We start from the raw sequence: 13,804 nt of genomic DNA on the forward strand, positions 1-13,804 counted from the left end.
TGAACTATTGAATTATTTAGATTTTATTTATATAGTCCCTCCACTGGCCTCCAGCATAAAATTGCCCGCATATATATATATATATATAGATGTATAGATTGATGAGTTTATCTTAATGAGTGATGATGAGTTTAACTAGCATGCAATGCATGTTGGTGTAACATGTGTTTTTGCACATGTTTGCATACATTGTTAATGTAGATAGATTTAGCTGTAAATAGCCTAGGTTGGGTAGAGTAGTCAGTTAGCGTGTAGGTTACGAATGGCAGTGGCGTAGCATATGTAGTAGACAGTGTCTAGACAGAGGGCAGATTAAATACATGTGTTTTGCATATATGTAGTTTTGGCGCATGCTAGGACGAACAAAGGAACTAGGAGTCGTGTGTAATTGGCTGGGTAAAGTGTAGCTTGTTTGTGATTGGTGGGATTTGTAATATAAATGTGAGATTTGGGGAGAGTAACGGGACTTGGGACTGGGAGACGGAACGGAACTGACGTGTACTGGCATCGACTGTTGATTGTAAACAATATATTCTATTAGTTTAACACAAATTCTATACTTCTTCTTGATTATTTTACTCTAAATTCTACATCGTTAGATTCATCTTACATTGGAATGGCTCACAGCACATTCTGAAATAACGCGTGCTAATGACGTCACCAGTTGAGGCACTGCCAGAGAAGCATATTCATAGTAACTTGGCACATTTTCTACATAATGTATATTTAGAAGACTGACTACATGAAATCATACAATCTTTCAAACTGTTTTTGTCCCGATATTGTTTACCCCCTTACGTATTTCGTTCCTCCATTGCGACTCTATGCTAAGAATTAAGTAAGTAGGCCTATATGTGTCAGGATTGGCTCTACAAGTTGTCCCTGGCCGTTTCCCCTAAGTAACGCCATGTACCTGTGCTAGTCCTTGTATAACACAACCAATAAGGTGGTGCAGAGCAAGCTGTGAAGACTGAACTACGCTATATCCCCATCATTATAGCCATCGCCAAATCAGTAATAAGATGGCTTAAAAACACATGCATTCTTCCGGCCAGCTGGCCAGGACCTTAATTACTTACGCAGTTGTAAAATATGGTCAACATCCATCCCTACACAGTACGGATGCCACTTAACCACCAAGCCCAGGAGAGACCAAGAGATAGTTTTACAGCAATGTTTGTGGGCAAGGTGCACAGTTGCTTTTGTAATTATTTAGGGGAAGCGTCCACCTTGTGTTCTGGTATCAGGAGATCAGACCGGTTACCCGAGTGTCAGGATATCTAACCGGTTTCATCATAACAACAGGTATATAATCACACCATTGACGTTTGTAACATTAGTCTAATACGAGAACACCACACAGACGTTCAGTGACTTCATTGGGTAAACGGATGTTTCTTATATTAATTCAGTGTATTTAATTTCGTGATATATTATGTGCTTGACCTTACAGTCGTTAAATGGCGCGTGATGTTTGGACGATAATAATTCGATATTCAGAATAAACAGTTATATTGCAAACATAAATGGGGCGCGTTTTTGTTCTACATCAATACGCGTTGTTCAATGCATTTATTTGTATTCTCTTTACTAATTTGTAGGAGAGCCTATATATGAATTCAACAAGTGTGACGAGGCAGTCTACGAAGCAAACGTGGTCGTAACTTGAGCGCCAGACAGGGTAGACACCTGACGTGTGTGACCAGTACGTGGGAGCTTTCCCTAAAGCACGATGGAGTATGTAAGAATTAATACCGGGCAAAATCCATATGAGTGCGGTCTGTGTGATGCTGCCTTCTCATATTCGAGTGCTTTGAAGACACACGTGAGAACTCACACGGGAGAAAAACTGTATAAGTGCGAACTGTGTGATGCTGCCTTTTCCTCTATGCAGCATATGAAGACTCACATGAGAACTCACACGGGAGAGAAACCATATAAGTGTGAACTGTGTGATGCCGCCTTCTCAGATCCGAGTGCTTTGAAAAGACACATGAGAACTCACACGGGAGAGAAACCATACAAGTGCGATCTGTGTGAAGCTACATTCTCACGATTGAGTATTGTAAAGGTACACCTGAGAACTCACACGGGAGAGAAACCGTATAAGTGCGAGCTGTGTGATGCTGCCTTCTCATGTCTGAGTAGTGTGAAGATACACATGAGAACTCACACGGGAGAGAAACCGTATAAGTGCGATCTGTGTGATGCTACCTTCTCCCGCTTGGATCATGTGAAAACACACCTGAGAACTCACACTGGAGAGAAACCATATAAGTGCCAACTGTGTGATGCTGCCTTCATACAATCTTGTAATCTGAAGTCACACATGATCACTCACACGGGAGAGAAACCACATAAGTGTGATCTGTGTGATGCTACCTTCTCCCGCCTGGGGGAAGTGAAGATACACATGAGAACTCACACTCAAGAGAAACCGTATAAGTGCGAGCTGTGTGATGCTGCCTTCTCACAATCGTGTAATCTGAAGACACACATGAGATATCACACGGGAGAGAAACCGTATAAGTGCGAGCTGTGTGTTGCTGCCTTCTCACAATCGTGTAATCTGAAGACACACATGAGAATATGCAGCACGGGAGAGAACCGTATAGTGTGCGATCTGTGTGATGCGTATCTTCGCACAAATCAGGTAATCTGAAGACACACATGAAAACTCACACGGGAGAGAAAACGAAGAAGAAAAGACGAAAGAAAAATTTAATATGTAACATTTTGAAGTGAAGAAGTTAGCTCTGAAACACCCTATAATCACACATTGGCAATGCATAATAACTATATGGATGATTCGTACAGATGTAAGCAGAAGTACATCTCAACTCTCAGACTCCAATGTAAGATCAGCTTGGCTCTGTAAACAAGCGAGCACGCGCTGCACACATGTGAACTGAGGCAGTGTAGAATACCAACTAATGCAACGCAACTGTTACAGTTTCTTTCCAAAGTGGAAGTGGTGGTGTTTTTCTAGGATATAATTGAGAAGTCTTAAAACCTTTAAGGTATACAACCGGCACTGTGTTTATGTTTGTGATTTTTTTTGGTGTTTTGAATCTACCGTAATCATGTGACCATGAAAACTGCTTTCTAATCTTTTGTAAGTAACTGTACGTTTGAACACTGATCTAGTAAAACGCATTCATGATAATAATATCAAGTCTACTGCGTCAATAATAAACAATTACCAAGAGAAGTATAGTGTATATGTTTGTGGGTGGTGTATTTGTGTGTGCGTGCGTGCGTGCGTGTGTGTGAGAAAGCAACAAATGATGAGAATAAAGAACAGCTGTTACTCGTGGCGAAGCAAGTTCATATATGCAAAATGGGAAACTAATCATGAGAGAGAGGCAGAGACAGAGACAGAGACAGAGAGAGACAGAGAGAGACAGAGAGAGACAGAGACAGAGAGAGAGATAGAGGCGAGCATATTATAAGCCTATTATACTAGGCCTGTATGATAAATACTCTGTACACACGGGTAAAACTAACAGCTAATGTCTAAGTCTACCGACGTCTACGTGAGCAGAAGCATCTTTGACTGGAGTATAGACGATCTACAACGTCGAAGAAAAGCGATTAGATAGGTACTTGGCTAATGTGTCCTACTGTTCTAATCAGCCTCCTAACGATTGTCTCCAGTTTTTTCTCTACCACGCAGTGCACCACATCCGCCATTTTCCTTGCCCAGAAACATTCTCCAATTTATCTTTCTCGTCTGATATTCAATTATTCAACAGCGCATTCCTGCGCCTATTAAATCTCTTCGTCTTTCCTCCTGTTATTACCTCCGCGCACGGAGTTGCAGGGAGGTAATGTAATCGGTCGTGTGTGTGTGTGGTGTGTGTCCAGCCGCGGGCGGCGCGATCCGATAGCGCGTGCGAGTCAGCGAGGCGGCGAGTCAGCAGCAGGCGCGTGAGTCAGCAGGCAACCACCAGCAAGACGGCAAATCAGCAGCCGCCACCAGCGAGCGCGAGTCAGCAGCAGGCGAGTCAGTCAGCAGCAGCAGCAGCAGCGAGCGGTGAGCCAGCACGTAACACATACATGTTACTCATGCTCGCGGAGGTATGCACTCTCGCGTGAGTGCCCTCTGTCTAGTTCTTCTCTATTACTGTGTGTGTGTGTGTGTGTGTGCTGTGTGTGTGTGTGTGTGTGTGTGTGTTGTATGTTTGTGGGTGTGTGTGTGTTGTGTGTGTGTGATTATGTGTGTGTGTGTGTGTGTGTGTGTTGTGTGTGTGTGTGTGTTGTGTGTGTGTGTTGTGTTGTTTTGTTTTGTGTGTGTGTTACGATCGCGCGCCGCGTTCTACGCTTCCCGACGACACTAGCCGCGTCACCTCTCGTCCTCTGCGGCACTTTTGGCGCACGACGGCTATCTAATAGCATCACCGTCCTCGCCCCGACGACACACACCCGATATACATCTCTGTCGTCCTCTCGCTATCCGGCGACACGAGCGTGTACGTGTTCTGCATGGAACACCGTTCTCCCCGACGACATCTAGCGTACACGCTCTGCGTCCTGCTCGCTACGGGCGACACACGCTCTATGCATAGCAACGACCGGTCTCCCCCGACGACAACGCCCGTACACCTCTCGTCCTCTCGCTACTGGCGACACACCGCTCTGCAATAGGCTAATCACCGTCTCCCCGACGACACACGCCGATACACTCTCGTCCTCTCGCTTTTTTTTACGGCGACACACGCTCTAATAGCAACACCGTCTCCCCGACGACACACGCCGTACAACCTCCGTTCCTCCGCTACGGCGACATACACGCTCTACATAAAGCACACACCGTCTGCCCCGACGACAACACGCCGTACACCTCTCGTCCTCTCGTACGGGCGACACACGCTTCTGCAGTGCAACACCGTCTCCGCCCGACGAACACACGCCGTACAACCTCTCGTCCTCTCGACGGTTCGGACGACACACGGCTCTGCATATGCATACACCCGCTCGCCCGACGACACTAGCCGCTTACACTCTCGTCCTCTCGCTACGGCGACCACCGCATCTACTATAGCACACACCGTCTCCCCCGACGGACACCACGGCCGTACACCTCTCCGTCCTCTCGCTACGGCGACACAACGCTCTACATGGCAACAACGTCTCCCCCGACGACACACGCCGTACACTGCTCGTCCTCTCGCTGACGGCGACACACGCTCTACCATAGCAACACCGTCTCCCCAACGACACACGCCGTACATATCTCTCGTCCTCCGCTACGGCTGACAACTGAGCGACACACGCTCCAAGTAGCAAAGAACAAGCACATCTCCGACGATACCCGCCGTATAGTATACACTCGTCTCGTTAGCAAAAACGCCGACGGAGATCCGTCCTGTATAATGGTGTCGTCAGTATAGCGAGGCAGATTTAAGAAAAATTTCCATGTTGAGTCAAAGCAAATTGCAAAAGTTTGTTTTATTGTTTTGATTCCTTGTTTATTAGGTAGTCCATTCATGAATATCGCAAAATGGGATCACAGGTTTCACCCAGAAGTGCCTTATTGCATATTTGAAAATGGCCGCCATTCTCAAATTTGAGGTTAATTATTTCTAAAAATATTCATTTTCAGTTCAGTAACTGTATTAGAGGTTAATAGATATATGACCAATATAACTAAGCATACATTTTAGAAGCCCACATACCTTTCTGAATAACTAGGTCGGAGTCCAGATGTCGAAAATATACGTCAAAATTACATTTTTAAACCAAGACATCATCAAGAACTACCTAATAACAAGAATCAAACAATGAAACAAACTGATGCAAAGTTGTTGACTCACGTGGACAATTTTTCTGAATATTGTCATCTATATTAAAGTAACTATCTGCGAGAATTTTCCAGTGTTTTCCCCACTTGTCATGATACCTACCTTATTGCTTGAGTAACAGCAATTGTCTAGAGTAACGATAAATGTCTTATAGAACCTTCGTTATTCACAAAATCATGCACGATTACAATTTTTGCGTTCTGTTCCTGTTTACGTGGCTGCGAAAACATCAAGAGTGATACTTTTTCCAACATACAAGTAGTTTCTGTCACGTTATAGCTGACAATGTTGATCACAACACCATCCACATTGATGGCAGAGGAAACGTATCATGGCATGGGGCTAATGTATATACAGCAATTCCGGCAGTCAAGTCCAACGCGTACCATCCCAGACAAGGAGCTCCAAGTCCAGTCTACAGCAAACACACTTCAAGTCTAGCAAATACTACCGTTTCGGAAGCTGGAAAATGTGGTGAGAATCTTCTTGTACGAACACATACAAGAATAGTTGCCGAAGATGCAAGACGACATCTTGAATTTACTTTGGAAGATCCCGTATCCACACTAGATTAAGAACCTGTTGGTCGGGCTTCATGCAAGCAGTAACACACGGACAGCACCAAGGGAAGGCGTTTTTCCATTTCCTTCTAATGATAGATCTAGACCCTACCGACATGAGCTGCATGTATTCAACACTAACGTTTGTGAACAATCAATGTATGAAGTACAACGTCCAGCCGATAGTTTGACCAGTTACGTTTAACCGATACGTTTGACCAGCCCTTCTGGATGAAGGCCAAACTGATCATCAGCCAAGAAGAAGAGCTGAGCAATGTCATCCTTATACTTGGAGCCTTCCATACCTGATTCGTTTCTCGGAAGCATTTAGCCATTTCATGAATGTCGAGTGGTTTCTCACGCTGTCGAGTTAGCCTTTGCGGTAACACAGTCACACATATGCTCAGCGGGAAGGCGTATGCAAGAACAGTCAGGGGCCACTTTGGTGGATGGCGCTCTTAACGCAGTCCTTTTGAAGAAGAAGCCAACGAACAGGTAGTGGCCCATGCTCTACAGATGTTTGACGAGGTTTTCGGCGATGAAACACATGTATCTGAAACAAATGATGATATTATCCAAGCACTCGATCAGCTTTTCCAGAAAGCAAGGCTGACAAATCTGCAACACCAACAGAGGAAGTTATTGAACAAGAACAATTGATCTTCTGAGATCTGACTAAAGGCTCAACGCACTGGCATCTTCATGCTTCACGCTGAAGTCCCTGAAGAAAATGCCTACCATACTTCGCAGCAAGTGGGCACAACAGTTATGCTAAGTCCGTCTATCTGTTCCTGCAGGACATGCTGAACCCAGAGGAAAGAAACCCTAGTGTTTTTCAAGAGTTCATGGATGGAAATATGTTTGTCAGACGTAGCGATCGATTCTGGGGTGCTTTGGCAACAGATCTGATCATTGCGCAGGTTTGAATGAAGTCTCTAAAGAGCAAGGGTGGAAGCACGCATGGACGAGGGATGGACGAGACACAACGGACAAGGTGGCTGCTGACGATGCCTGACCACATAACAAAGCCAAGATGGAGAAGCTCAGTAGCTACAAGAACACGACCAGTGAACTCAGTCAAAGTGCAATGAAGCGAGATATGGCAGATACGGCAATCATTCTTGAATACGTTGAAAAGCCATGACCGCGTTCAAAAAGAGTGATTACTTGTTAGACATATCAACAGGCATTGCCCTCAAGTGTGTCCAACGCTCACATGGTGAAGATATGAGGCAAGTCCATCATTACCAGCATGGAAGGCGAGCAGGTTACAAAATATGTCTTCAAGAAAAAGAACCAAGTCAAAGTGTTTGGAGCAAAGGAGATTTCCGATGGAGAGGAATATGTTTGCGATCTGCAGCTGCTCTTCAGAGACTCCTGATCATAGCAAATAACACTGATATCGATCTAAATGAGGTTTTCAGATACGGAGCTGTCGCTTATCCACCATCCTTCTTTACAAGCATGGGCCTACTAAACGCTCTTACAAAACCAAAACTTTCGGATGCTATTTCTAAACTAACTCTGCAGTGACACACAAGACATTAATATTCCAGAAGCAGAATGCATGTTTTAGATGGTGGTGTCCTTCTACAAGCGTTTTGCCATGTGTCACAGGGGGATATGTATAGACAATAATCAACACATATATACGTGTGGTGCAAAAGTATGCCCACACCAATAGTTGTTGTATGATGGCTACTCACAGGAAACAATCAAGACAGTGGACAGACCATACCAACGACGTGCAGCGGGTCAATCCTCAGCAAAAGTAAAACTAGCGCTTGACTTACCATTGAAGATAGATAAGAAGACATTCCTGATGACAAATCAAACAACAAGAGTTCATCAACATGTAGCTGATGAGATGAGGAAACAGGACATCGAAACCATTCATGCAGAAGACGACGCCGATCTGTTGATTGTTCAGACAGCGTGACCATGGCCGTGTACGAGACGACATTTGTCATTGCAGAGGATACTGACATCCTTGTGCTCTGTGGCCACCACCATAAACCAGGTACCAGCTTGTTCATGAAGTCAGAGAAGAGTGCAATTAAGAGACCACTGTGGAACATCCAGACGACATGTGCAATTTTGGAGCCGGCTATGCACATACCTACCATTGCTGCATGCTGTATGTGGGTGCGATACACATCTGGACTCCATGGGATCGACAAAGGTTGTGTGCTAGGACTAAGAAATCGGACAAACTAATGCAGATAGGTGAATGCTTCATGTCAAGTTTATTTAACCATGATGGAATCAGAGATGCTGGGGCCAAAGCATTGTAGCTGTGTATGGTGGACAAGGTACCACTTTGAAAGTCATTACGTAGAAAGATGTTTGGTGACAAGGTTGTGAAGAGCCTCAAGAGTGTCGACATCAAAAGGCTGCCAGACAGAGATGCTGCCAAGTTCCATTCTTATAGAGTTTTCCTACAGACTCAAGTATGGATAGGAAACGTAGCAATAAACCGGAAGATTGGGGTTAGAATAGTCAATTGTGAAAGTTTGATGCCCGAGAGAATGGACAACAGCAGCAGCTCCTGATGCGCTACTGAAGATAATACGTTGCAAATGTAAGGAGTATTGTGACACAATGATATGTTCGTGCAAGAAGAACGGGATGTTCTGCAATGAAGCCTGTGGAAAGTGTCAAGACGGACTTTGTACAAACATACCATTGGATATGTTTGAGTACTAATGCACAGTAATGTATCCAAAAGATTAATGTAATATATCAGTGTGTGCTTATATAATTATTTGCAATTGACACGGTGTTTTCATACTTGATTAAATGCTTATCATTTTCCTGTTTTTGGTTTTAAAAATGTGTCCCCGACATACTTTTGACATATTAAACCTAGCGTGTTCAAAGAGGTTGGGCTTTTATATGTATTTTAAATTCATTGGCCATGTTTCTATTCACCTCTAATGACGTTATTGGCTGAAAATGAATAGTTTGAGAGATAATTGACCTCCAAATCTGAAAATGACGGCCATTTGTAAATATGCAAATTAGGTAACTTATGGGTTGAAACTTGTGTCCCATTTTGGATATGTCATCAAGAAGTACCTAATAAACAAGAATCAACAATAAAACAAACTTTTGCAATTTGTTTGACTGAAAAGTTCAAATCTGCTCGTCTACTATGGGGCTAAAGTTTTATACAGTATTCTGATGAATTTTGATTTAAGAAGGAAGTAAAGAACATGGGTCGTTCACACAACACATCTTCCTGTTTTGATGTCTTACGTTCACAACAAACACTATTCAAAGCTATAACCCGGCAGTGGGGATTAAGAGGGGTGGTGTATTGGGTGCCTGCCCCCCACCCCTCCGCTGGAGTAACATATTTTTACACATAATATATATATATGTGTTTGTATATTATACCAATTAATTATTGCTAAGTATAATAGTCGCGTGCTGTACAAAACTCTACCTGATGCATGGGTTAAATTAATATAAAATTATGTAATTGAGTGGTAAAGCAGCTGTTGCAGAATGAAGGCGGTGCTGTAAATCAGAATGAGGCTCAAAAGTGCCTCAAATACCATCTCCTGCGATCTACATTTTCAAAATTTGCTGGGGGAGAACCCCCTCCCCCCGCTATTACTCACCCCTCATTGAAATCCCGGATCCGCCAGTGCCCCGAAATAAATAAAACACATGGAAGTGGAATTCGTGGAACGTTTAAACATCGCTGTACCGGCATTTCGGCACTGATTGTTACTTCCCCCGTTTTCATTAGTGCTAGAGCTTATAAGGAGCTTCATTAGCAGGAGTTGCGACGCGTAATGTTCTCCTAGGCAATCGAAAACGTCATGATGAGTAACACACTCACCACGATTTCGGGCGCGCCCGACGGATGATGAGGCAACCCGATAAATTTATTTATTTACTATTAGAGCCGGGAAGGGGAGAACTGTCTGAATCCCGAATCGTCGACAGCAGCGAGAGAGTTTCGTTCGAGCCCTGATTAATATATACCAAGCGACATGCAGCGACCAAAGGTCGCAGACATATAGGGGTCATGCATAGGCACGTCCAGTATTCAACGCATCGATTAACATCGAAATTCGGCGAATCGATCCACACCCAGCAATTTAACAATTCTATCACATCGAGGATATCAACGAATCGATCACATCAAGGTAATATATATTGCTCTACTGAGAATGATGCAGTAGGATTGATGAATGAACATAATAACTACAATCAACAATTATCATCAATCAAGTGTTGTTTTGCGACAATGACGTCACATTACACCTTAAATTCATACATCCTACCTACACATTCTAATTTATTAAAGTAAGCACACTGGTTGCTTTTCTGCTTTTATTATTATTATTAAATCTTTATTGCATGTAATTCAGATACAAATCCATGTACAGAAGAAGTATTAGAAATAAATGCTAAGATGATAATAATTATACATAAAATATGATACTATCAGGAGTGGAGAAAGGTTTTATTCACATCCGGATACTATTGAAATATGTATTCAAGATGGTTGCCCCCATATGCAATATGCGCGCACGGTTTGGCATTTATAATAGGCGCTGTTGCGATAATGATGACATTTCTTGCACAAGAGTTCTTGTATAAGTCGCACCACTTATTTTTTATTGAAGTTGTGTACAAAAAGGTGTGATTACACATGAGTAAATATGTATGTAATGATCTACATATATATATATATATATATATATATATATATATATATATATATATATATATATATATATGAAAGTCAATGAATCCAAAAATTTAGGAAAACGTAGAAAAAACTGTGATGTACATGAAAGTCAATGTCAAAGCTCTTTCCTAAGATCAAGAAAGAAATTACTCACTGTAGGGTAGAGCTAGTATGGAAAATTATTATGCATGATGTTTGAATTACCAAAAAGTTAGCATGCTCCAATCCCAGCTTCGATCATGACCTAGCACCGTGGCACCAATTATTCCTCTTCTCTCTCTCTCTGATATGCCTGCAATCACATTGCATAAAACACATACAGATAACAAATAATCTAGCTTGCAACACTATTTATACCATAGATTACCCACCAGATATAATAATGTTTACGATTCATTATTGATTTAAAATAAATCAGTCTACAATTATATATATACAGAATACATATTTCTACAATTCAATATTAATTTCTAAAATAAATCGGTCTTTCAATTGGTTCCAATTTATGTTTGTACTGCCGAATACAGAAAATAGTTCAAGAAACAGCTGTGTCCCTATGTCACGAACAACTTGACAAGATGACATATGGACAGCTATGTGTGGCAGTAATACGACACTACATTTGGCGCCGTGATCAAAAGAACGGGGTATGCCTTCGCAACGCAATGCAAGAAACTACCGTGTACGATGCACGCGCCGGGACACTGAGTGCAGATAACGGCAACGATGAAGACGAAGAAGAAGAAGAAGAAGAAGAAGAAGAAGAAGAAGAAGAAGAAGAAGAAGAAGACGAAGAAGAAGAAGAAGAAGAACGAAATTAAAGAACGGTGACTATCCCCGTGCAAAAACTATGGCGCATGTCATGCAGTGTTTACGGACATTGATGCTACTGCAGATAATGCATGTCTAAGCCAAAACATTCGAATTGACGACCTGGCACGCGACGAAGCAATGAAGAGCAAGAATGCGATGACGACACAGTAAAAGATTACTACGATATCACGATACGATCAAGGCACATCACGCTACGACAGCGCTGGATAAGAAGCCTCTGGACGAGGGAGCATCAGATACGCGAGCCGCTGGACTCCGCGAGAGATCCGCTAGATAACAGCGAGAGAGGAAAGAGATAGCAGTATATATGTTACGGGTGAGTGAGACAAATCTTGTGTCGGCATATATATATTTCGGAATAAAAAAAAAGTTAAAGCAATAATTTTCAAATCGCAGGCTTCGTAATATACGAGCGTATCCGCGAAATACTCAAGCACTTTTCCCCTACCTATAACACCACCACAATGGGCCATGCACCACCCTCATCATACCGATCCTGAATATCAGCCTAGTGCGTTGACTTATATATCATTATTCATGACATATCGTTTTTCGGTACACTGTTAAAGCAACGGAATGATTGAAACGATGGCATGTGTGAGACGTGAAGTTATTAAACCTTCACTGGACAGCGTGGTAGAGGGTCTTGATTTCGGCTTACGAGTTTCTAAAATGAGTAGAATGCCCGAATTTATACGTCAGTACTATACGTCAGTTTATACGTCGAATAGTACTAGCATCTGTGTAGTTGCCGCGTGTGTGTTTATATACATATATAGTGGAATCTGTGTATTCACTTGCCAGAAGGCAAGGTTATATAAGTGCCTTTGACGACTCGAGTTTTATAGTCTGTCACCCTAAGGACACGTAAGGTTCCAGAGAGAACTGCGTACGGTCAGGGACAGAGCTGATTTACGAATTAATTATTAGGTAATTAATTACGTTTTTACGCTTGTAAGATTCGGGAAGGTGCGCAATGCCCGAATTTCCGAGACAAGCATATGGGTCGAGACCCGCTTTAAGGGAATGAGTCGGGGTGCTAGGTAGACGCACCGGTTAATGCAAAAGCCTGGGATATACACCCTCGGACTCGCTGAGGTAGTCCACAAACAGAATCGTGGGATGGATAGCGAGAGTAGTGAGGTATGGGCACAGGTAGATTTACGCCCATTAGCACAACTACGAGATTCACCTGAGAGGGGTAATCGTTCTGTTTAGGTGTCACTGTATAAGTATGACTCGGAGGATAGCACAGATGGGAAGGCTATTTCTAAATAATGCCAGGGTCTCCAACCCTGTAAACTCCAAATGCGGTATGTTCCCGCAGTGATCACTAACTACTGGCGTATTCAGAAATTGATGAACAGTGGGGGGATGTACCTTGGCTGCCGCAGGCAGGCCCGCGTGCCGTAGGCATGCCAGAGCTAGGGGGTCTGGGGGCATGCCGCCACAGAAATTTTTTAAATATTCAAGCCATTTTCCTGCAATCTGAGGCATACTGTGGGCCATATTCTCCTGTCTGATAACACTATCTCAACCCTAACCTCAACCCTACCAGGGGCGGATCCAGAGGGGGGGTCGAGGGGGTCCGGACCCCCCTTTTTACCTTTTTACCACAAAAAAAGAAAAAATATAAGTGCGAGCTGTGTGTTGCTGCCTTCTCACAATCGTGTAATCTGAAGAGACACATGAGATATCACACGGGAGAGAAACCGTATAAGTGCGATCTGTGTGATGCTATCTTCGCACAATCAAGTAATCTGAAGACACACATGAAAACTCACACGGGAGAGAAAACGAAGAAGAAAAAGACGAAAGGAAAAATTTTAATGTAACATTTGAAGTGAGGAGTTAGCTCTGAAAACACCCTATAATCACACATGGCAATGCATAATAAC

General features: G+C 43.1%; 1 protein-coding gene across 1 annotated transcript; it reads left to right on the forward strand.

The window, feature by feature from the left end:
- Positions 1 to 1,152: 1,152 nt before the first annotated feature.
- Positions 1,153 to 7,745, forward strand: LOC106818050 (zinc finger protein 525-like). Its single transcript, XM_014822770.1, has 6 exons — positions 1,153 to 1,305; positions 1,602 to 2,136; positions 2,305 to 2,356; positions 2,441 to 2,480; positions 7,115 to 7,284; positions 7,602 to 7,745. The coding sequence occupies exons 2-6, from the start codon at positions 1,733 to 1,735 to the stop codon at positions 7,743 to 7,745; spliced, it is 810 nt and encodes a 269-aa protein (XP_014678256.1). The 5' UTR covers positions 1,153 to 1,305; positions 1,602 to 1,732.
- Positions 7,746 to 13,804: the final 6,059 nt, after the last annotated feature.

Source organism: Priapulus caudatus, unplaced genomic scaffold (genome assembly GCF_000485595.1).
Source record: "Priapulus caudatus unplaced genomic scaffold, Priapulus_caudatus-5.0.1 Scaffold1997, whole genome shotgun sequence".
In the NCBI taxonomy this organism is placed as follows: Eukaryota; Metazoa; Priapulida; class Priapulimorpha; order Priapulimorphida; family Priapulidae; genus Priapulus; species Priapulus caudatus.

Excerpts from the sequence above, each read along its gene's own strand:
- LOC106818050 (XM_014822770.1), top strand. The coding sequence starts at position 1,733 with ATGGAGTATGTAAGAATTAATACCGGGCAAAATCCATATGAGTGCGGT. Across the intron at positions 2,137-2,304 it reads CTGTGTGATGCTGCCTTCTC|ACAATCTTGTAATCTGAAGT; the intron begins ATGTCTGAGTAG and ends TGCTGCCTTCAT. Across the intron at positions 2,357-2,440 it reads CTCACACGGGAGAGAAACCA|TATAAGTGCGAGCTGTGTGA; the intron begins CATAAGTGTGAT and ends CAAGAGAAACCG.